We start from the raw sequence: 22,065 nt of genomic DNA, 5'->3' as shown, positions 1-22,065 counted from the left end.
TTTGTCTAGGAAATGAGAAATTCTTAACATATTCATTTTATATGTTTTTAATCAAATTATTTCAAATTTAAAGCCTTTGAGCAAAGACTCATTAACTGGAGGATTATTACAATCTCTCACCCTGACCCTTCTTCCGCACACCTTTGGTATTTTATGAATGGTCATACTTAGCACCAAATGTCTAGACCAGGTATGATTACTAAAAGTAACTTTCAGGGGAAATTACGTATGAATTTAAGTAGCTTATGGAAGATGAACTATTGTTCTAAAATATTCTAAGATCACTAGACTTCCTTTCCCTAAGTTACTAAATGTGAATTTTATTTTGGCACTAGCAATACAGTTAGTATTGTACTAGCTGTAGTGTGGCTCACAGGCAGAGATCTGCATGAACACTGTAAGGATGACTGTATTAGGAAGCGCAGTATGCAGAGACCTTGAGTTCAGCTGATTGACAGACGTGTCTTTTTGTGTGTCACAAGATGTGTGTTAGTTCTTAACCTCTCCAACAGCTTCGACTCTTCTCATTGCGGGTGAGGCCTGACATCTTCCTTGGCTCGGAATTCCCACAGTTTCCCTGCCAGCCATCTCTAGTTTGCCACTCCAATTCAGCCTACTCTCTGCTTTGAAGGTGTACTGCATGAACTCCTCAAGAGGTTTCTTGTTCTCGACATCAAAAACATTTGGATAGTGAGGAGCTATGGTCTCTGCCCATTGTCAGAGCTCCTCTAAGATCTGTGTGAAATTTTTTATACCTTTTTTTTATTTAAATTAGAAGCAAGCCTGCTTCACATGCCAGTCCCAGCGCCCTTTCCTTCCCCTGCTCCCCTGTCCTCCAACAGCCTGCTACCCCATCCTCCCTCCGCTCCCCAGGGAGGGTGAAACTAAAAGAAATTAAATAGAAATTAAATAGGAATTAAAAATGAAATGCCATCTGTTTGATAATTTATAACAATCTACTTTTGCATAGAAAAGATACAAATTTTTACTTTTATGAATAAAGAATATGGTCAAATTACAAATTTGAGTACAGGTTTCTACATAAAACAGTATCTCTACAAATAAGTCCATAAAATATACATCCATATACACTATATGGTTCACAACTAGTACTGTGTGTGTATGCTATTAAATACAGCTTTCTAATTTTTAACTACAGTTTTTTACCCCATGCTTAAGGATACTAATTTTCTTTCTGATAGATGAATCTTAGACAACTACATTGCTTCAGTGCTTGTGAGATATTGTGTCTGCATAGCTCTTAGGGAAGTATCTGTGCTTCAGCCTTCTCTGCAATGGGAGTTGGCCTAATTAAATAAAAATAATGAATGAGTTTGGGTTCTGAGAGGAAGTGGTTTAAAGCACAGACGAGAACAGTTCATTGTGTAGTTGAGCTGATTTTATTATAAGCATCTGGAATAGCACAGAGCACGTCAATTTAATTGAAAGACTTAATACTCATTAGTTTTCATACGCAGAAAGTAAGGACACTCATTATTGATGGTCTCATCTCCAAATATAATTATGACCACTTAGGCATAAAAAATAATTCTTGCACATTTAACCATATCAAGAGGTTTTAAGTTTAAAAACTATGCTATTTCCTGTGAAATGTTTAATAAAACATGTAAAGGAATATGAGTTAAATTATGTGAGTGTGTAAAATAGAATTGGTTTTGTTAATCAGAAACAGAAGTTGTCTTTCAGACCTTTCTGGGAAAGTCTATGTAGTTGATATATATCTGCCAACATTTTCTGCAGCCAGCTCTTTTATCTGCAGTGAGAAGGATGCCAATAGCTGCAATTGAACACTTTTACTACAAGTACCTTTGGTTCAGAGCCTCATTATAAAGCATCAAAACATATTAACTGCGGTACCCAATTGTCTGTGATAATGCAAAAACTAACAAAAAAGAAAAAAAATTCCTAAAAGCCACTTCCTTTAAGTGGACACATATCCCCAGCCCTAGAAAAGGTGCATGATACTGTTTGTTACATGGTAAGACAAAATGCTCAGATGTCCTAGGAAGATCTCTGGATGGCAGTGCCCCTCCACAATGGCACTTCAGCATTAAATGAGAAGGGGTTGAAGCCTTGCCTAGGCTGGGTTCAGGAACAAGAATTTCCTCACTCACATGAACCCTACTTTAATCTTCTGTTGCAATACCACCTCCATAAAATACTACTAAGTATCATCTTTGAACCTGTAATCTAAGTTCCATATCAACAAGTTCATAACAATTCTAAAATAACTGGTATAGACTCTTACATCTCCTTAGTGTGGTAACAAATGATTCCACAGGATTAGAAACAGATCTGAATGACCTTCATTGTTCAGTAGTACTCAACTTGTCACTTAATTGTACACTTGTCTTAATGGAAATAAACTCAGATAAACTTGTATGATTATGTAGATACTTCTTCACATCAAATACTACTTTTTCAAAAGTTCCCTTAAAACATACAGTATCTTCAACACTAGACACTGGCTGTTAAATACTTTCCTGGGACATTAAGCTGGGATAGGACCAAGCTCCTGCCCACCACAGGGAATGGGCTTCAACAAGCTAGCTCATGCACCGGGGATCGATCTTAGTCCTACTGCCAGGGGCCCCTTAGATAGTCCAAGCTTCACAACTGTCTCCCACATACAGAGGGCCTAGTTCAGTCCCATGGAGGCTCCACGGGTGTCCCTCCATAGTACATGAGTTTTCACAAGCTTGGTTCAGCTGTCCCTCTAGATTTCTCCATCATAATCTTGTTGACTCCTCATGGGATCCCTTACCTATTGGAAGGAGTGGATGGGGGAGTGGGTTGGGGTTGGGGAGCTGGGGGGGGGGAGCAGGAGGAAGGGTAGGAGGGAGAACTTTGGTTGGAATGTAAAATAAAATTTAAAAAAAAAATTAAAAAAATGGGAAATAAGCTACCATGGTCTCCACCTATGAAGATCTATAAAAAGGGTCCCTGAAGGCTGTCCCTAGAGGACAAAAGAATATAGAACACCACCAGGAAACTGATCAGCCCAGCCACCACTTAGGCACACAACCAGGACTATGAATTGGCCCACCCCAGCATCCACTGAATCTATGAACTGCTGGAGCATGTCAAGGGGACAAACCTACAGATCCAAAACAACAGGATCTCCATGGCACAGGACAACAACAGGATATCTAAGAGAACCCCAGTAAAAGAATCCATTATCGCTGGTGTGGCAGAAGCCAGAGGCCTCGAGCCAGACCAATGACTCTTGGCAATGAACAGTTAGTTGTAAGTAAAGATGAACAGACTAAAAGGTAAAATGTCTCAACAGTCCATACTACAGCTTCTATGACAAGATTCTTCTTTTTTGTTTTTGTTTTGTTTTCTTATTTTGTTTGGACTCTTTGGGGGGTTTTCTCTTAAATTTGGTTTTGATTTGGGGGGAAGCTGCAAGGGCAGAGGGCAGATTCGAGGACATGGAGAGATAAGTGGGTTCAGAATGCATGATATGAAATGCACAAAGAACCAACAAAAGTACAAAAAAAAAAAAAAAGAAAAGAAATTGCAACATCCATCCATAGAGAAAAAAACACACTTTTATCTATTTACCCTTTGATCATACAGCACAGTTAATACACCTTTAAAAAAGGAAAGGAGGAAATCTAGTGTTATGATTTACAAACAGAAAAACACAAAAACAAAAAAGATACAAAAATGAACCATGGGCATGGTGGCCTGTTCCTTTAATCCTAGCACTCAAGAGGCAGAGGTAAAAAATCTCTGTGAATTCCAAGCAAGCCCAAGGTACACAAAAGTTCTAAGCCATCCATGGCTATGTAGTGAGATCTAGTCTGAACAATAAAATAAAATAATATAAAGTACAATAAAATGAGCTATACACTATGTGGCTTCAAGATCTTAAGTCATATAGGGTGGATGAGAAACAGAACAATTCATAAAAATTGAGCCACAACAGAAATTAAGAAAGAAATTATTTTTATAATCGAATGAAAATGAAAGCACAACATACTCAAATTTAGGGGACACAATGAAAACAGATGCCTATCTATTACCCTATACAAAACTCAACTTCAAATGGATTAAGGACCTCAACATTAAACCAGACACCCTGAATCTCATAAAAAGAAAGCGGGAAATAGGCTTGAATTCATTGGTATATGAAAATACTAAAATATACTGAGAACTTAAGGCCAAGAAAATAACCCAATTTAAAAATGGGCTACAGAACTAAAAGGAGTTCTCAAAAGATGAAACACAAATGGCTAAGAACACTTTTAAAAAGTTCAATACACTGAGCCATAATGGAAATTCAAATTAAAGCTATTTTGAGATTTCATTCTAGTATAGTCAGAGTGGCCAAGATGAACAACATATACGACAGCAAATGCTGGCAAGGATGAAAGGAGAGGGAACACTTATTCCCTGCCAGTAGGAGTGCAAACTTGTAAAGCCACTATAAAAATCAATGTGGATGTTCCTTAGAAAGCTGAAACTTGATCTATCACAAGATCCAGTTATCCCATTCTTGGGCACATACACAAAGGACTGTACACTGTACTACATAATACTTGCTCACTCATCCACACTAAAGGCCTTTTGAAAAGATATATGAAAACCTACTGCTATAGAAGCTTCATATATATATATATGTTAAATGGAGTTACCATATATTGGGAGAGGCAAGTGTTCCAACTAGGTAACTTATAGCATGAAGTAAGACCCCGTTTGAGATTACATCTTGTTGAGTTATTGACCAAAGGAGTCCCAAAACCCTTCCTGCAAAGCTATTGGTTACCCTCCACAATAGACAGTAAGGACCCATTGCTCAAGACAACACTTACTTATGTCATGAATATGGAGAAATTGAACTGGTACCTAATTAGCGGGCACCTGTATTGACAAGCATTCCTGAAGCACAGTGCTAGAAGGGACTTTATGCTACTGGAGGAGAAAAACAATTCCACCTAGCTACAAATCCTGTGACTCACCATCTCATTTTGCATAGACTTAAGGCCCACTTCATGGATAGAACCCATAGAACCCATATCTGGCACTGCTCATGAGGCCAAAAAATCTGAGACTAGATAGGTCATAGGCCCTAGGGAAAAACCCACAACTGGAAAATATTCAGAAAGTAAGAGACTTAGGAGCAACTCAGTCCCAAATAGGATGCCTTTATCCAACCCCCCTCGCAAGGCTCAGGGATTTGTGCAGAACAGGAGGTAAAAAGATGGCAACAGCCAGAGTGGTGGACAATTCCAAGGGAACAGCATCTTCCAGATATAACAGGGCTTATACACACAAGAACTCACAGAGATTCTGACAGCAGCATAAGACCTGCACAAATTCAAGCAAGACAAAACTGCCAGCATGGAGAAGGCAAAGTGAGCACAATTTCCCACTCCTTACCAAGAAACCATGCACAACTGATCCCTGCTGAGACAAGAAAAATCAGTGTTTGACAATGGAGCGACACTGGGTAAATCAACCACACACTAGGGCAGGTCCCATCATCAGGAGTAGTTGGCCAAATAGACTCTGTAGTTTTGTATACTTTGTATTTTGCTTTAGTTTAGCTTGGTACTTGTTATTTAGTTTTGCTTTTTTGATATTTGTTTTCTTGTTCCCCGTTCTCTTTTTGAAAGAGAAAACAGATGAAGCTATGTGCATAGCTAGGTAGGGAAAATCTGGGATGAGTTGTAAGGTAAAAGAATATGATCAAATTGTATGACACAAGACTTAAAAATTAAAAAAAAATAACTTTAAGAATAGAAATTCCCAAAGGATTTTACAGGGTGAGTGTAACATCTTATATACCTATTATGTTTATCAATGTTTATCATTGTTCTGGCACTGAGTCAAGAATACTGCTAGGCAAATAAAAATTCCTCTCATTGCAATCTTATTATGTTCTAAACAAGTTCATTGGCATTATTTTGTGTTTATATATATATATATATTGCTTTTGAGTCATTTAACCTCAGATAGTAAGACAAATAAAATTAAGTGTTTATTGAGAACTTCATTCTGACATAAAAGGAAAATCGTAACAAATTTGCAGAGTTCTGAGTTAAGTATGCCCAGATTCCTATGATCAAAATGGAAAAGGAATTAAATTGTAAGAACATTTTTCTAAAGTTTTGGGGCTGTCCATGTTATCTAGTGCAAAGACTGAGGCAGCCTTGAATCATGTCAATTTCCAATAGGCTACATTGCACAGAAAGGCTCCCAAGTAACAGAAGGAGCAGCAGCTATATAATTCTCAGAAACCCATGGCCTGCCCAAGAAACACTTGAATAGTGATCTGTTTTAATAGCCTTCCAAACAGTGGAGATGGAAGTCCTGAAGGAAGAAGCAATGGCTTACCACGAAAAGGCACTAGTGCACTCCACCTAAAGGCCCAAGAACAAGACTTTATACTGGGAGGGTCTGAGGAAGGATACTACTGACATGTGCTTACAACATTTTATTATCATAAACTTTCTGAACTCCCGACTTTAAGACAAGACTAGCCAAAGTACTGCTTCTATGTATTTCCATACCCTCAGGGCTGGCAAGAATAGTAAAGGCTCATCTGCACAGGGTTAGACTCCTTTTAGACCTCCATTCCCACTTAGCTGTTTCCCCCCAAAAGGCATGGTCCACAGTTTCCCCTTGATTAAACAACCCCTTGTGCTAAATGAAAGAAACAGGATGGGGTTGGGAGTGCTGCTCAGGGGCAGAGTGCTTGCTAGTTTGCTGACTACTCAAATATTCACCAAGTCTTTTTCTAGCAGTAGACATGACCCTTCATTCCTTTTTAAAAACAGAATTCATCTTGAAGAGATTGTAATTATCTTCACAAGAACTTTGATGTTCTCATGAACACAGCTTAAGTTCATACAGACTATAAACTAGATGGAAGTCAACTTAGGTAAATTTTTCACATAAATGTGGTGAAAGTAATTCTGAAAGTATGTTTTTATATTATAGGACTAAGCAAATGAACAAATATGATGACAAAATAGGGAACTGATTAGTCCAAGGAAACAGCAGATAAATCTAAATTCAGACAGTCAAGGGAAAAAAAAAAGAGAGAAAAAACAAAAGAAAGAAAGAAAGAAAAGCCTTAACTACTTGAGAGACCATACTGTTATTTAAAAAAAAAATATTATTAGAATGAAGAGGCATAAAATTAAATATGCCACATCCAGTAGACTATAGGTTAGATAAGACATTCTAAGTTAAATATTCCAGTATGGCTGTGTAACAGAATGTTCTTGGGACTAGTTACATATTTTGATGTAAAGGGGAATATTTGAGCAATTTATTTTCAGGCTATAAAAATAATAAAGCACATCAAATCTTTAGCTTTCTTTTATTCAAACTAAACAATCTCAATTATTTTCCTACGTTTAGGGAGAATTGGGATTAAGAGAAAAAGTAGTTAGAATTGATTCAACTTAATAAAATTGCTGCACACCTATCCAGAGGACTACTGTTTTCAAAAAACTTAGTGTATTTGAGAAGAAAAATCATGTATATAAGTAAGTATAATGGATAAGAAACATGATTTAAAAACCAAAATTAAATATACGAAATTAAGTATTTGGGGTGGTGAGTGCAGAGATGGCTCAGTTGGTAAAGTACTTGCCAAGCAAAAATGGGGATCTGAATTCAGATTTCTTGCATATAGTAAAAGCCAGGTATGTTGGCACATAACTGTAAGCCCAGCACTGAAGGGAGCGTAATCAGATCCCTGACCAGCCATCCTACCCAAATGATCAACTCCAGGTTCAGTAAGAAAGCCCGTATTAAAATATACAGATAGATATAGATGGATGGCTAGATGGACAGATGGACGAACAGACAAATAGACAGACAGGTGGATAAAGTGGAGAGCAATTGAGAAAGATACCCAATGTCAACCTCTGGCCTCCACTTGCAAACACACACACACACACACACACACACACACACACACACACACACACACACAGAGACAGAGAGAGAGAGAGACAGAGACAGAGAGAGAGAGAGAGAGAGAGAGAGAGAGAGAGAGAGAGAGAGAGAGAGCCCTAAAGTAGGACTAGCAATATGAACTATCAGGTGAAGAAGCTTGTGAGAACGCCCCAGTACAATCCATAGAACCCACATAAAGGTGCAAGAAGAGAAGCAATTTGAGATATTTGTCCTATGACCACACATACAGCATGGTATGCAAATGCAAACACAAATATCACACATATACTTACTCACATATAGCATAAATAAAAATAAACTCATACGATGTTGGGAGTGATTATTCCAACTACGCTATTAGCTAACATTAATAATTACAGTTTACTAGGCATTGTATTGAGTGCTTCGCATACTAATTCACTGAATGTAGAAATAATTCTAAAAGACAATATCGTTTTCATCCCTTTACAGATGCAATTGAAGCAACCAAAATACAGAGAAGTTGAGCATCAGCTTACAGGTTACCTGTGCACATGGCTGCCCAACTAGGTTTTGAATCTGGGAAGGTGATTCTATGAAATATGGCTTAATAAACAAAGCAGCAGTTGAATTGATTCTTAAATGATGAGTATAATTTGAATAGACAACAATAATGGGAATTGTTGTATCCAGACAGGTAGAAAAATAAAAGTAAGGACATGGAGATAATATAGATTTAAAAGTAAAACTGAAGGTGATAGTACAAGATATCAGTCTATAAGAAGAGAAATACGTTACAGTAGAAAGTGGTAGATTGCAGAGACTTAAAACGATTCTAGCATGAGGATTACTAACAAAACACAACCTTTGTTAGTAAAAATTAAAAAAAAATGGTTCTTACAGTAGGTGTCAAATTGTTTATATATTGTTAAATGAATGTTGTAAGAAACATCAAATCTAAAACCCCAGACAATTCTGCCCCAGTTTACCCAAGATTGAAAACCTTTTTAGGTGAGAGTCAATGACTGATGTGTGGATAGGTGAGAGTCACTGACTGACGTGTGGATAGGTGAGAGTCAATGACTGACATGTGGATAGGTGAGAGTCACTGACTGACATGTGGATAGGTGAGAGTCACTGACTGACATGTGGATAGGTGAGAGTCACTGACTGACATGTGGACAGGTGAGAGTCACTGACTGACATGGACAGGTGAGAGTCACTGATTGACATGTGGATAGGTGAGAGTCACTGACTGACGTGTGGACAGGTGAGAGTCACTGACTGACGTGGGGATAGGTGAGAGTCACTGACTGACATGTGGATAAACCATGGTGATTTGCTGTCACATCATCTTATTTTTCCCACTATTTATAAAAGCCAGATGATCCAATTAAAGGTATGCAAGTAGGGAGGAAGTTTCTACATCAGTACTAGCTTGATTTCTCCATGTTCCATGACTTAAGTATGTGTTGTCTTCAACAATAGGGTCTTACTGTCAAAGTTCTGGGGGTAATCAAAAGCACTAGCAATATGTTGCAATGTCTATGGAATCTCACTGGCCAACAGCTACAAAAGGAGTAACACATTCCTGTCTCTGCCCCCGCCCCCTTTAATTTTCAGATTTACTTTATGTGTTTTGCCTTCATGTATGCATGTGCACCACAGGTGTGCCTGGTATCCATGGGATCAGAAGAGGTCATGAGATCCCTTGCACAGTTATGAGACGCCATATATGTGCTAGGATCCAAAGTTAGATCCTCGATAAGAGCAGCAAGTGCTCGTAACCACTGAGCCATCTGTCTGCAGTGAGGCACTGTGTTATCTAGGAGGAGCCACCCGTCTGCAGTGAGGCACTGTGTTATCTAGGAGGGGATTGCTGTCCCATTGCAGGACCAGGACTGCTCCATTGTAACTCTTTTGTGTGTGTGCACACATATTCTAGAAAGAATCTAGAGTAGTTGCTTTCCCAAAGGTCTTCAGTGTTAGTTACCCCTCCCAGGACCTCCTCCTGTACTCTGCTCTTCCCTCCTCCATTCCATTTTAACTCTTCTTATTCCAGTACTGTCTTTTGATGCTTTACAAAAACAAGTACATCCATCCCTTCTAGCTAGACAATTAACCTAGTGATCCACAACTGGCCAAGTGCGGAGAACAAGAGAATTCTGAATGCTCAGCCTCATTGAACATAAATACATTAGTCTTCTCTCAAGACGAAGAGACCATTGCAGAGAGGGGTGGAAAGAGTGTAAGAGCCAGAGACAGTACAGAAATGAAAACATAACAGTATTTCTGGATATAGCAGAGCAGCTACACATATGAATTCACAGCAGTTGTGATGGGATGTGTGGAATATTCCCATAGACTGTGTGAATACATGTGGTTGTGACTGGTTTTATAAAGAAGCTGACTGGCCAATAGCTAAACAGGATGAGGTTAGGCAAGAGACCCAAACTAAAATTGCTGGAAGAAAAATGGCAGAGAAAAGCAAGATGGACGTGTTGTACTGAGGAAAGGTATCAAGGCAGGTGGCAAAGCATAGAGAAGAAATATGGGTTAATCCAGGCAGTGGTGGTGCACAACTTTAATCCCAGCACTCAGAAGTTTGAGGCCAGCCTGTTCTACAGAGCGAGTGTTAGGACAGCCAAGGATTCACAGAAAAACCCTGTATCTGAAAACCAAAAGGAAAAAAAAAAAAAAAAAAAAAAAAAAGGGAATATGGGTTCATTAAAATGTAAGAGTTAGCTAGTAACAAGCCTGAGCTACTGGCCGAGCATACATAATTAATATTAAGCTTCTGTGTGGTTAGTTGGGAGCAATTTGCTTGACAGGAAAACTTCACCTTCAGGGATGTGCAAGACTTGTGCCACCCCTAGAAAGACCAGATCCCAGGACCCCTACTATTGATAACTGCTGGCTGATGAGATGGGGAGACTCAGTTTTCTCTAAGTGTGTGTCCCTGTAAGTAGAGAGTGCTCCAGTGGAAACCTACACTTCGGAAAATATTTAGGAAGCACAAAATGTTTTTGGTGGGTTAAAAAGAAATACAATGTTGAATGAGTAGGACATTGTGAAGAGGATCTGGGAACAGACGGAGGATGGGGATGAATATAATCAAAACACATTGAACAGGATTCTAGAAGAACTAATACATTTTTTTAAAACTCAGTTGCAGCAAAAATAAAACTAAAGAACAAGAGAACAATTGAAGTAATAAATCTTTGATCTATATTAAAAAATTTTCCACCTAAAAAGGCATTTTAAATGGTATTTAAAAACCAACAAGTTCCCTTTACGTGTTTAATGCAGTTTTTGAAAGTCAGGAAAATCCATAAAGGTTTTGAAAAGGGCAAAGGGCTGAAAAACCAGTGTAATAACCTTGAATTGGCACCATGGCTGCCCTGAAGACATTTTTGCCTATTAGAGACCTGCACCATAACAGCAGGATGGAGAACAGAAGCTCGTCCTTGACTGTCTCCACAGAGCTGGGGCAACCATGACTACATAAAAGGAAAACACTGAAAGCTGTAACTCTGAGAAAACACATACAAATTTTCCACCCAACAACAAAGGTGACTGATCTCAGCTCCAAATAAGGATAGACAGACAGAACTGGAAGCTGACAGGATAATGATTAGAGTCCTAAGTTCTACATTTGGAGATGCTTGAAATGAGGAAATATTAACTCTGTGAGATTTACCCTTAACCCAAAACTTTTGAGAGCCACAGATAAAGGTAACAACAAACAGAATTCACACTCCAACATTATAAAATCCACAGAAAAGTAAGTAATTAGGAGTGCACTCACCAGAAGAAACAATAGCAAAATTAGAACTCCATGAATATCACATATTAGTAAGTAAGTACAGTTTTAAGTATCCAATGTAAAAATTATAAAATCAGGAAATTGAAATAGGACCATGGAAAGATTTATTTAAAACAAGCCAAATATAATTGAGGGTAATAAAATATATAGTTATTCAAATAAACATCAAGCAGTAAGAGACATTCCTTTAAAACAAAATTTGAAACAGTCGAGGAAAGAATTATAAATTACTAGATGATGAATGAATTTTCTTAATTTTTATTAAGTGTGATAAATGGAATTGTAGTGATTGATGATGTCATTTGTATATTCTAAAATGTAATACTTAAGATTGGGGCAAGAAAGAAGATGCCTTGATAGAGGGAGACCGTACAGGTTTGGAGAGAGGTCTGGCACAGGGGAAATGGTAGGGGATCCACAGGGATGACCCCAACTAAGAATCCAGACAGTGGTGGAGAAGATGCCATTGATGCTCCTCCCCTATAATGAGATTGATGTCTACCTTGGTTAGCATTCCTAGAGCCTTCATCCAGCAGCTTTTCCAAGCAGAGACAGGCACCCACAGCTAAGCACTGAACCATACTCCTGGAATCCAGTTATGGAGAGGGAGGAGGGATGAACAAAGGAGCCAAGATGGTGCTAGAGAAACCCACAGAAACAGTGGGCCTGACCTACTGAGAGCATGGAGACCCTAGTCATAAAGCTGGGGAAACAGCATTGGACCAAACCAGGCCCTCTGAATGTGGGTGCCAGCTAGGAGGCCAAGGCAGTCTATAGGACCTCTAACAGTGGAGCCAATATTTATTCGTAGAGCACAAATGGACTATGGGAGCCCATCCCTATGGGGGGATACTATTGAAGCCCAGATACAAGAAGGAGGGCCTAGGCCTTCACCCAAATGATATGACAGACTTTGAAGATCCCTTGTGGAGGGCCTCACTATCCCTGGGGAGGAGTTGGGGGATGGGTTGGGGGGGGTTGGTAAGGAACATGGGAAGATGGGAGGGCGAGGGAATGGAGGGGATGGATATGTAAATATGAGTAGTAATGGAAACATTTAAATAAAAAAATAAAATAAAAAATAAAGATTTGTTTTAAAATATGTCATCAAAGAAAAAATGAATTAAGTCAATGTAGGAAAATGAGAAAAACATTAAATCTGAGTGATATGAAATTCTAAAAGTAAAAATGAAATGAAAATTCAATGGATACTAGATACATTACTGAAATATTAAGTACAGACAAAGACATTTTGAGTACGGGAAGATGGCTCTGAAGTGAGTCCAGATTGACTGTAAAATCTTACACCAACAGGCAAACCAAAGCTCACCTTCTTTTGGGCTGACAGCAGCAGGAAGGCTGTTCCAGTCAAGGGTCCAAGAGGGACAAGGGTGCGGAGAAAACATTGCTTCAATGCCTGTTTCCTAGAAAAGGAAGTAAGCTTTCCAAGTTAGTTCACCAATAAAATCCCGTTTTCAAAGACCACAGTTCTATTTTTTTTATACTAACAAAAGATAACTAAAATTAATCATGTGTGCCAAATATTTAGTTACATAAAAAATACAGAATGTCTTAAAAAATATAAAATATCTGTTCAAAATGTTATTTTGAAATCAGTATATTCCTATTACTTTTTAATTAGTAAAAAGTAATGCTGAAAATATGTGAAAGTAATAAGCCAATAAATATACTAGGTAGGGACTAGAGAAACGGCTCAGGAGTTAAAAGCATGTGTTCCTCTTGCAGAGAACCTGGGTTTGGTTCCCAGCACCCACATGTAGTTCACAACCACCCTTAACATGAGTTACAGGGAATCCAATGTCTTCTGACTTCCGCTGGCACTAGGCAAGCATGTGGTACACATACACGCATGCACATACATACAAAACACCATACACATAAACAAATAATACATATGGTACAATAGAGAAAAGTCACTTGAAAACAAAGTAAGTTTATCAAAATAAATTTATAGAGATTATTAAAAAAACTGTGACCTTCCATTGTCCATCAATGTCTATCTTTATACATGACAACCACTTATTTAACCTACCAGCTATACTTACTGTACCTAAAAGATGCTAACATAACTCATAACCCAGAACATCACTCTATCATTTTATCTGATGATAGTCTCTCTAATAGATAGAAAAACTTTTTAAAATTCATTAAATTGTCTTTCATTGTTCTTTCCTGTGTTAGAAATTATGCATCTAAACCTTAGCATGGTGAAACACTGCTTCAATCCCAGCACTTGGATCAGGAAATGAAGGCTAACCTGAGTTACATAAGATCCATCTCGAACCAACCAAACAACAACCAAAAGTTTTAAATTTTATAATTTGTTCTATAGACAGTGGCATAACAAATATATGGATTTATAGTCTTCCAATCACAACTTGTGAGTCCATATCCACTGTTCAGATATCACCTCTAGGAAGCCTGTTTAAAGACAATTTATAGTCAGGGAAAATGGTGTATATCTGTAAGTCTCAGCACTACAAAGTCTGAAGTGAGAGAACCACTTGAGCCCAAAAGTCAAGCCAGAGTAGGCAACATTAAAAACCCTCATCTTTCCCAAGAGAAAATAAAACATAAGAGAGCAGGTAAAATACAATAAAAATTGCTGATAATTCACCTTTAACTATCTTATAACAGTTATTCATGAGATCACTTTCCATTATGAATACTAATTGAATTTGGGTCCTCCAAAAAAGTGAACAATCATTTTACTAGGGAAACAGGTATAACTATAGATCTAGAAATCGAGTACTCACTTATTTCCAGAAGAATAAGCAACACATCTCTCTGAAATCACCTATGGCATTTCTATTGCCTTTACTCTGAGTTTGTTATTACCCATTTCCAATCTTATTCCTACTTTAGGGTCTTTTAAAAAAAAAAAACTATATTGAGATACTACTTGTACACACACACAAAAATGTACCATCCTCAAGTATACACACTTTGGAAAGTAAATTGAGGTAAATATTTTTGTATTTTTTTAATCTTTAAATTTAATTTAATGATTTATTTAAATTCTATTTCTTTAAATTTAACTTTAAATCATCATCTTAAATTTAAAGACTGCAACCTCCCACAACAATACAGGTTACTGCTATTGCTATTGCAATTTGGCTACTTCCCAGAACTTAATGGCAAGACCGGATTGTTGAAGACACCACACATTTCAGAGACAGGAAGTAAGCTAGAACTGACCTGGAAGCCTCCTCCCTGAGGATTATCTTTGATAGTATCTGTAGTTACCATGCAAGCTACCAAGGAAGAAAAGCAATCAACAGTTCTACTTAGCTGTAAAGGCCATGAACCACAAAAATGACCAGCATGAAAGATACTCACAAAGATACAATAGTGTTGTCTTTCTCTTGTAGTTAGTCAATAGCTATCTAATTGGATTTAAGGCCTGCTCATTGGTAGAGAATTCAATCCTAGGACTATAAACATAGCCCACTACCGGTGTCTAGAGGTCATGGACTCTATAAGAGAACCCACTACTGCCTAACTGAATTCTAAATACTTACCCTTAAATCCACAGATAAGGGTAGCCTCATCCCTAATCAAAAATGCTTCTGTTTGCAGCAGATGAAGGCTATTACAGAAATCCACAACTGGTCAAAATACAAAGAGTAAGAGTTTATTGTGTGTCCAACCTCAGTTGATATTAACTACAACACAAGGCCTAAGTCTCAGAAAATGTTGAAGAAGGTACAGACTGTAAAATCCAGGGGCCTAATATGTTCTCTTCAAGATAGTATCTTCTATATATGGTAAAGAAAGTGCTCCCATGAAATCGTCAAGCCAACCTCAGATGGGGGAAATACCACAAGGCCCTTTCCCTAGACGAAAATCTACACACAGTTATGGCTGCTGCAAGAGAAAGGGAGAATCAGTTTTCCCCAGGAGCAAATTCCCTGATAGGTTATCCAATCCTAAGTGGGCACCTTAAATGCATACATATACGAGCAACACTGAATGGATTCATTGGGCTTTTGTTTTATTTTTATTTATTTATTTATTTGTATGTGTGTGTACACGAAGGCGAGGATGTAATATCACTAAGCCCAAGATGCTTATTGGGGAACAATTACATAGAAAAATACAAAGAACCACTGGAGCGTTTCCCAGGGCTCCCTACCAAATCCGCTGACCCTCCAGAAAGAGTATACCAAGGAAAACCACGCCTCAAGTGTCTCAAACTCCTCTTGTACTGCTTCTATCTGCCTGAGGCCATGCCCAAAGATGTGTGGTTACAAGTTCACTGACAAGACGACTGTGTGTGTGTGTGTGTGTGTGTGTGTGTGTGTGTGTGTGTAAAATAAGAATAATTAAAGGCCATGAATTTGAGAATCGGAGTGACACAGAAAAAATTGGAGAAGAAAGAGGGAAGGTAAAAATGATATAAATACAGTACTCATGTAAAAAAATCCTCAAAAAAATTAGAATTAAAAAAGTAATAAAATCATGACACTTGTATGAAAATAGATAAAGATTATGCTGTTAATCTCATAAATCAGACTAAAAAGCATTAACTCAATAAATAATTAAAATAAAGACTGAAATCAAAGTTCTCTAACACAGCAAGCTTGATTAAAATGATACCCTTGACCAGATATGATGTTACATTGCTCTACAATGTAAATATTTAAGCATGTTTAAAAAAAATACTACTTTTAAACTATGCATTTTGACTTAGTTTCAAAGACAAATGGCCTTAAAATTATTCAATTTATTGTGATTTATTTGAACACAAAAATAGCAGAAGCATTATTTGATAAATAATGATACGAATAGCTAGAAAAATGTGTAATAGACGATATCAGAAAATGGTTACTAGTTGGGAAAGAATGCTCAAAGGGACTTTAAAAAAAAAACAAAAAACTAATAAACAAGCTAAATACCGTTAACTTGGTCATGGTTGGTCTTGGTCCTCCTGTAAATAAAGGGTCACTTGGTTCCTCTACAGCTGTCACTTCATCAGAGTTCAGGTGTGGTTTACTTTCAGAATTCAGCAATTCTGGTAAACACAGGAAGTGGATCCCCCACTTGGAAGCTGCTGTCTTTACTTTTGGCACTTCCTGAATCCTCTGATACCAAGAGGTTAGCAGGGGAAACTGCTCCAGCTTCTCATAATATTTCCTGCAGATAATTACCTGGGAAAGAAAAAAATTTTTAAAATATTTATTTTTAACTTTGTATCAGTAGCAATGAAGTATTGCATATCATAAAACTCACACATCCCAAAGGTACAATTCAAATGAACTTTGGGAAATTCTAAAGACTATACAACTATCACCTCTATCCAGCTCTAAGACACCACAACACTGACAATTTGCAGAACACTTCTGCACTCACAAGCAGTTGCAGGTAGCCAGTGATTGGTTTTCTGTGTGTAATGCTGCCTTTCATGTAAGTTAATACCATCATAAAAAAACATTTGTCTTTTATCACTTAGCATTATGTCTCCAACACTGACTCATATTTGTTCATCAGTACTTTGCTCTCCTTATTAGTAGTAGCAGTCATTGTGAAGAGCCAGTCTCCTGCACTTAACTGATAATTCAGTAGTTGATGGACACTGGCATGTTTCTAGATATTGGTTTATCATGAAGAGAACTGGTAGGTTGAAACTACAGAATTATCTCCATGATGGCCATACCATTTTATATTCTCACTATGGAGATTACCATTACTTCATATATATTTTAATTTTTATGTATGATGTCTTAATGATACAAGTGTTTGAGTTCAGGCACTTGACTATTACCCATGGCAGTATGTAAAGGTCAGAGGACAAACACAGAAAAATACTTTCTCTTTCGTAAGCTCCTAACTCCCAAATAATGAAGACCAAAGATGGTGAGATTACTCAAATGTCAAAAGATTTCCAAGTTGTACATTAAAAAGGAATCAATGACCATGCAGAGCACTCAACTGAGCAGATGAACAAGGCAAGAAAATCAATTCAGGATCCAGACAAGAAAGTAACCAAAGTAAATGAAATTGTAAATAACTTGGGAGAAGAAAAAAAGAATATCAGTAAGGAAATTGAGACTCTGAACAAGAACTAAATTATTGAAATAAAAGGATCAGTTTATCAAATAAAAACATAGTTGAAAGCTTCTTTGAGGGGGCTAAAGAGAGTTTAGTGGATAAAGTGCTTGTTACACAAGCAGGAAAACATCACACACACACACACACACACACACACACACACACACACACACACACACACACAGCACGTGCACACACATCATCATCAAGAAGAAACAAGACAAAGAGAGAGAACAGATTTCAGGGACAGAGAAAAAGTCATAACAATAATAAATTCAGATGTACAGATGTCACCAAAACTTTCAAGATACATTCATGAGACTGAACCCAAGGAAAAGCTGAGACAAAACATAAATGCATCGGCAATTTATTCAATAAAATTGTAACAGATAGACACAAGAAAGGGATAGACATCCAAATCAAGATGCATTTATAGGTCCTTAATAGTTATGGCCAGAAAAGAATCTCTATATAAAATATCATAGTCAAAATGTCCAAAAATACAAAGCAAAGCATCAATGTTAAAAGCTGTAAGGGGAAAATGCCAACTCACATACAGAGGTGGAAACATCAAAATAATGAGCAATTCTTAAAGCCAAGAAAACATGGAATGATCTATTTCAAGCCCCAAAAGTCAGTTAACTGTCAACCTGGATTTCTATAAATAGCAAGATTATCTTTTAGAATGAAAGGAGAAATAAAAGCAGTTCAAGAAAAGCACAAATTAGAGCAATTCATGTCAGCCACACCAGCACTGGAGAAAATTCTTTAAGTAACACTATAAACAGAAGAGAAAGAACGACAATTTCACATAAAACATGTAGGAAAGAACAATCTATGAAAGCAACAGAAGAATGAAGGACTGTATGAAATTAATTGTGCCTAACACAGAAGAGAAGAAAACAAGTAACAATAATCCAACCAACCAGAACCACCAAACCACATCACAGGAAGTAACAAATCTCTCTCAATAATGACTTTATTTGCAAATGGATTCACCAGTTAAAAAGATACAGACTAACTTACTGCATTTAAAACAAACAAAACAGTATCTAAATACTTTCTTTTTTTTCTAAGAAATACACTTAGCCAGCAAAAATGTCCAAAAGCTGAGTCAAAGGATGCAAGTTAACCTACTAAGCAAATAAAAGCAGTAAGAGAGCTTGCAAGAGGGTTTTCACATCTGCTAATGTAGACTTCAAAGCAAAATGGAGCAGAAGAGATAAGGAGGACAACTACATGTTAATACAGACAACAATCCATCAAGAAGACATATCAATTCTAAGTATTTTTGGAACTGAATCTTAGAGCTTTCAGTTTCATAAAACCACGAAGGGCACCAAAGGCTTCAAAGGTCCTGATACAATAATAGTTGGAGACTTCAATATCCTGTTAGATAGATATTCCAAACTAATAACCAGCAAAGAAACATTAAAGCTAAATTACACTACTATAGCTCAACTGTTTCAACAGATAGCTACATAATATTCCATCTAACAAACACATATTCTTCCCCGGGGTGCATGGAACCTACTCTGAAATTGATTACATTATAGACCACAAGGCAAGATCCCACAAATACAATAAGGAAAAAAAATGTATCTCATCAGACTAGAGTGAAATAAAACTAGAAGGCAACTGCAAAAGAAATCTCAGAATCTACACAAAGACAATGGAGCCTAAACAATACACATTCAATGAACAGGGCCATTGAGGAATCTGGAAGGATATTTAAAAAGTTCTAGGAGCAAATGAAAACATAACACATTCAGCCAGAATCCCCTGAGATTTTCCTAAAAGGAAAGCTTACAGCTCATAAAAAAGTCACAGAGATCTCAGATACCCTAATCATCCAACCCAAGATTCTATAAAAAGAAGCTAAACTAAAATGCATTAGATGGTTCTTAAAAGGATAGCAAGATGAACAAATCCTTAGCCAAACTAACCAAAAGAGAGCAACAAAACAAAACAAGAGGTGAAAGGGGAGTTGTTGTAAGAACAGCAATCAACAATCCTCCAAGCCAGATGATCATTAGGTAATACTATGAAAACATATCTTCCAAAAAGCTGGAAAATCTAGAAGAAATGGGTTTCTATATTCATATGACTATCAAAATTAAAAAAGAGAGAAACAATTTTAAAAGATCAAAACAAGCAAAGGGGTTAAAACAGTATCTTAGTTAGGTTTTTATTGCTTTGATAAAGCATCATAATCAAGGCAGCTTATAAAAGACAACATTTATTTCTTTGGCTTATGGTTTCAGGGTTAGGGTTGAGACTAGAGCAAAGGCAGGGCAGCAGGAACAGCTGGAGCAGCAGCTGAGAGCTCACATCTTGACTAGCAAATAGGAAGCAGAAAGAAAGAGAGCAGGAACTGGGAATTGTGCAAGTCTTTTGAAACCTCCAAGCCTACCCCTAGTGACACACCTCCTTCAACAAGGCCACACCTCCTAACCATTCCCAAACAGTTCCACCAACTGGGGACCAAATTTTCAATTATGAGTCTTTGGGAACCATCCTCATTGAAACCACCACAGACAGTAATGAAAAGTATCCCCACAAAGTACAGCCTTGCATCAGATGGATTTCCTGACGAATTCTACCCAATTTTAAGGAAGATCTAACAACCAGTATTTCTCAATTTGTCCCACAAAGTACAAAATAAAAGAATGCTACAAAGGCAGTTTTAATCTGGTATCAGCACTGAATAAAGACACAACAGAAAAAAGAAAACTATAGACAAATTTCCCTAATAAACATAGATGCAAAACCCCTCAATAAAATGCTTGCAGTTGAATTCAAGAACACAGTAAGACCATACATGATATCATGCTGGTTGCATCTCAAGAATGCAAAGTTGGCACAACATATACAGAGCAATAAATGAAATGAGCCATAAAAATGTAACTAAAAAAGATTATATGGTTGCCTTGATAGATGCAGAAAAGGTATCTGACAAAGTTCAGCACGCCTTCATGATAAGTTCTAAAGAATTCTAAAGTTGGGAATACTTGGAATATACCTAAGCATAAAAATAACTACATATGGCAAACCCACAGACAATATTACATCAATTCAGGAAAGATTGAGGAGACATTTCCTATAAAATCTAGAATGAGACGAGGGCGCCAACTCTCCCCACTCTTTTCAATATAGTCTTGGAAGTCTTAACTAGAACTGGGGCTGAAAAGATATATAATCAGGATATAAACAGGAACAGAAGGAGTCAAATTATCCCTATTTGTTACATAGCTCTATATTTAAAATACTCTATGGACTTCACCAGGAAACTTTTATATATGATAAACACTTTTTAGTAAAGCTGTAGGATAAAAAATCAACATGCAAAAATCAGTTACTTTTTTTATTTGTTAATAAGAAACTTAATGAAAGAGAAATTAGGGAAAATATCCCATTCCCAGTAAATTAAATTTTATTGAAAATAAAATAAGAAATTTCACCCAGACAATGAAAGACCTCTACACTGAAAACTTTAAGACATGGAAGAAGAAACTGAAGACACCAGAAGATAGAAACACCTTCCACACTCCTGCACTGGCAGAATTAAAATTGCAAAAACATGGCAGGCAAGATGGCTCAAAGGGTGAAAGTGCTTGCCATACAAACTGAAGGATTTTTCAGTTTGATACTTAGAATAAAATAGCTATAAAAGTTTATCTATAATCAGTACAAATCTCATTTTCAAAAACCCAATGATATTCTTCACAAACTAGCAAAAGAAAAAAAATCTTAAAATCCATATGGAAACACAAAAGATCACATGTAGCCAAAGAATCCTAAACAGAAAAAGCAATGCTGGAAGCAGGACAATATCTGCCCTTAAATTACATTACAAAGCAGTAGAGATAAAGAGACTAGACGCCGGCACAAAAACATGCATCCAGACAAATGCAGCACAAGAGAGGACCCAGAAACAGAAACCAGGTAGTGATGGTACCTAATTTTTTGACAAGGATGTTCAAAAATATTGTGTGTGTGTGTAGGGGACAGTGTAAGCCACGCCTGCTAGAAGCCTAACCACGCCCATTAGGGCGTGGTCAAGGTGAGGTAAGGATGAGGAGAGATAGGGTTTTAAGGGACAGACAAGGCACTTGGAAGCCCCTTCTCTCAGGCATCCCTGCCTTGCTGCCCCTGGCAAGCTCTGGCTTGTGTTCGGCTGGCGTTTATCTAGATATCTTAATCTCACAGGTTACAAAGTTCCTTCATTATGTGTGTGTGCGTGCACA

General features: G+C 37.3%; 1 protein-coding gene across 6 annotated transcripts in view; it reads right to left on the bottom strand.

The window, feature by feature from the left end:
• LOC100755927 (glutathione S-transferase C-terminal domain-containing protein) overlaps positions 1-22,065 on the bottom strand; it is a 99,071-nt gene that overhangs the window by 61,546 nt on the left and 15,460 nt on the right. For all 6 annotated transcript variants that reach the window (XM_035452043.1, XM_035452042.1, XM_035452041.1 and 3 more), the window contains 2 exons: positions 16,666-16,917; positions 13,077-13,170 (listed from right to left, as the gene is read on the bottom strand). In XM_035452043.1, the coding sequence (XP_035307934.1) occupies positions 13,077-13,170; positions 16,666-16,917 (346 nt within the window). The remainder of the gene's footprint in view (positions 1-13,076; positions 13,171-16,665; positions 16,918-22,065) is intronic.

The sequence above is a fragment of the Cricetulus griseus genome (genome assembly GCF_003668045.3).
Source record: "Cricetulus griseus strain 17A/GY chromosome 1 unlocalized genomic scaffold, alternate assembly CriGri-PICRH-1.0 chr1_0, whole genome shotgun sequence".
NCBI classification, from domain to species: Eukaryota; Metazoa; Chordata; class Mammalia; order Rodentia; family Cricetidae; genus Cricetulus; species Cricetulus griseus.
The sequence above is the reverse complement of the archived record's forward strand: the minus strand, read 5'-3'. Positions and strand labels throughout refer to the sequence as shown.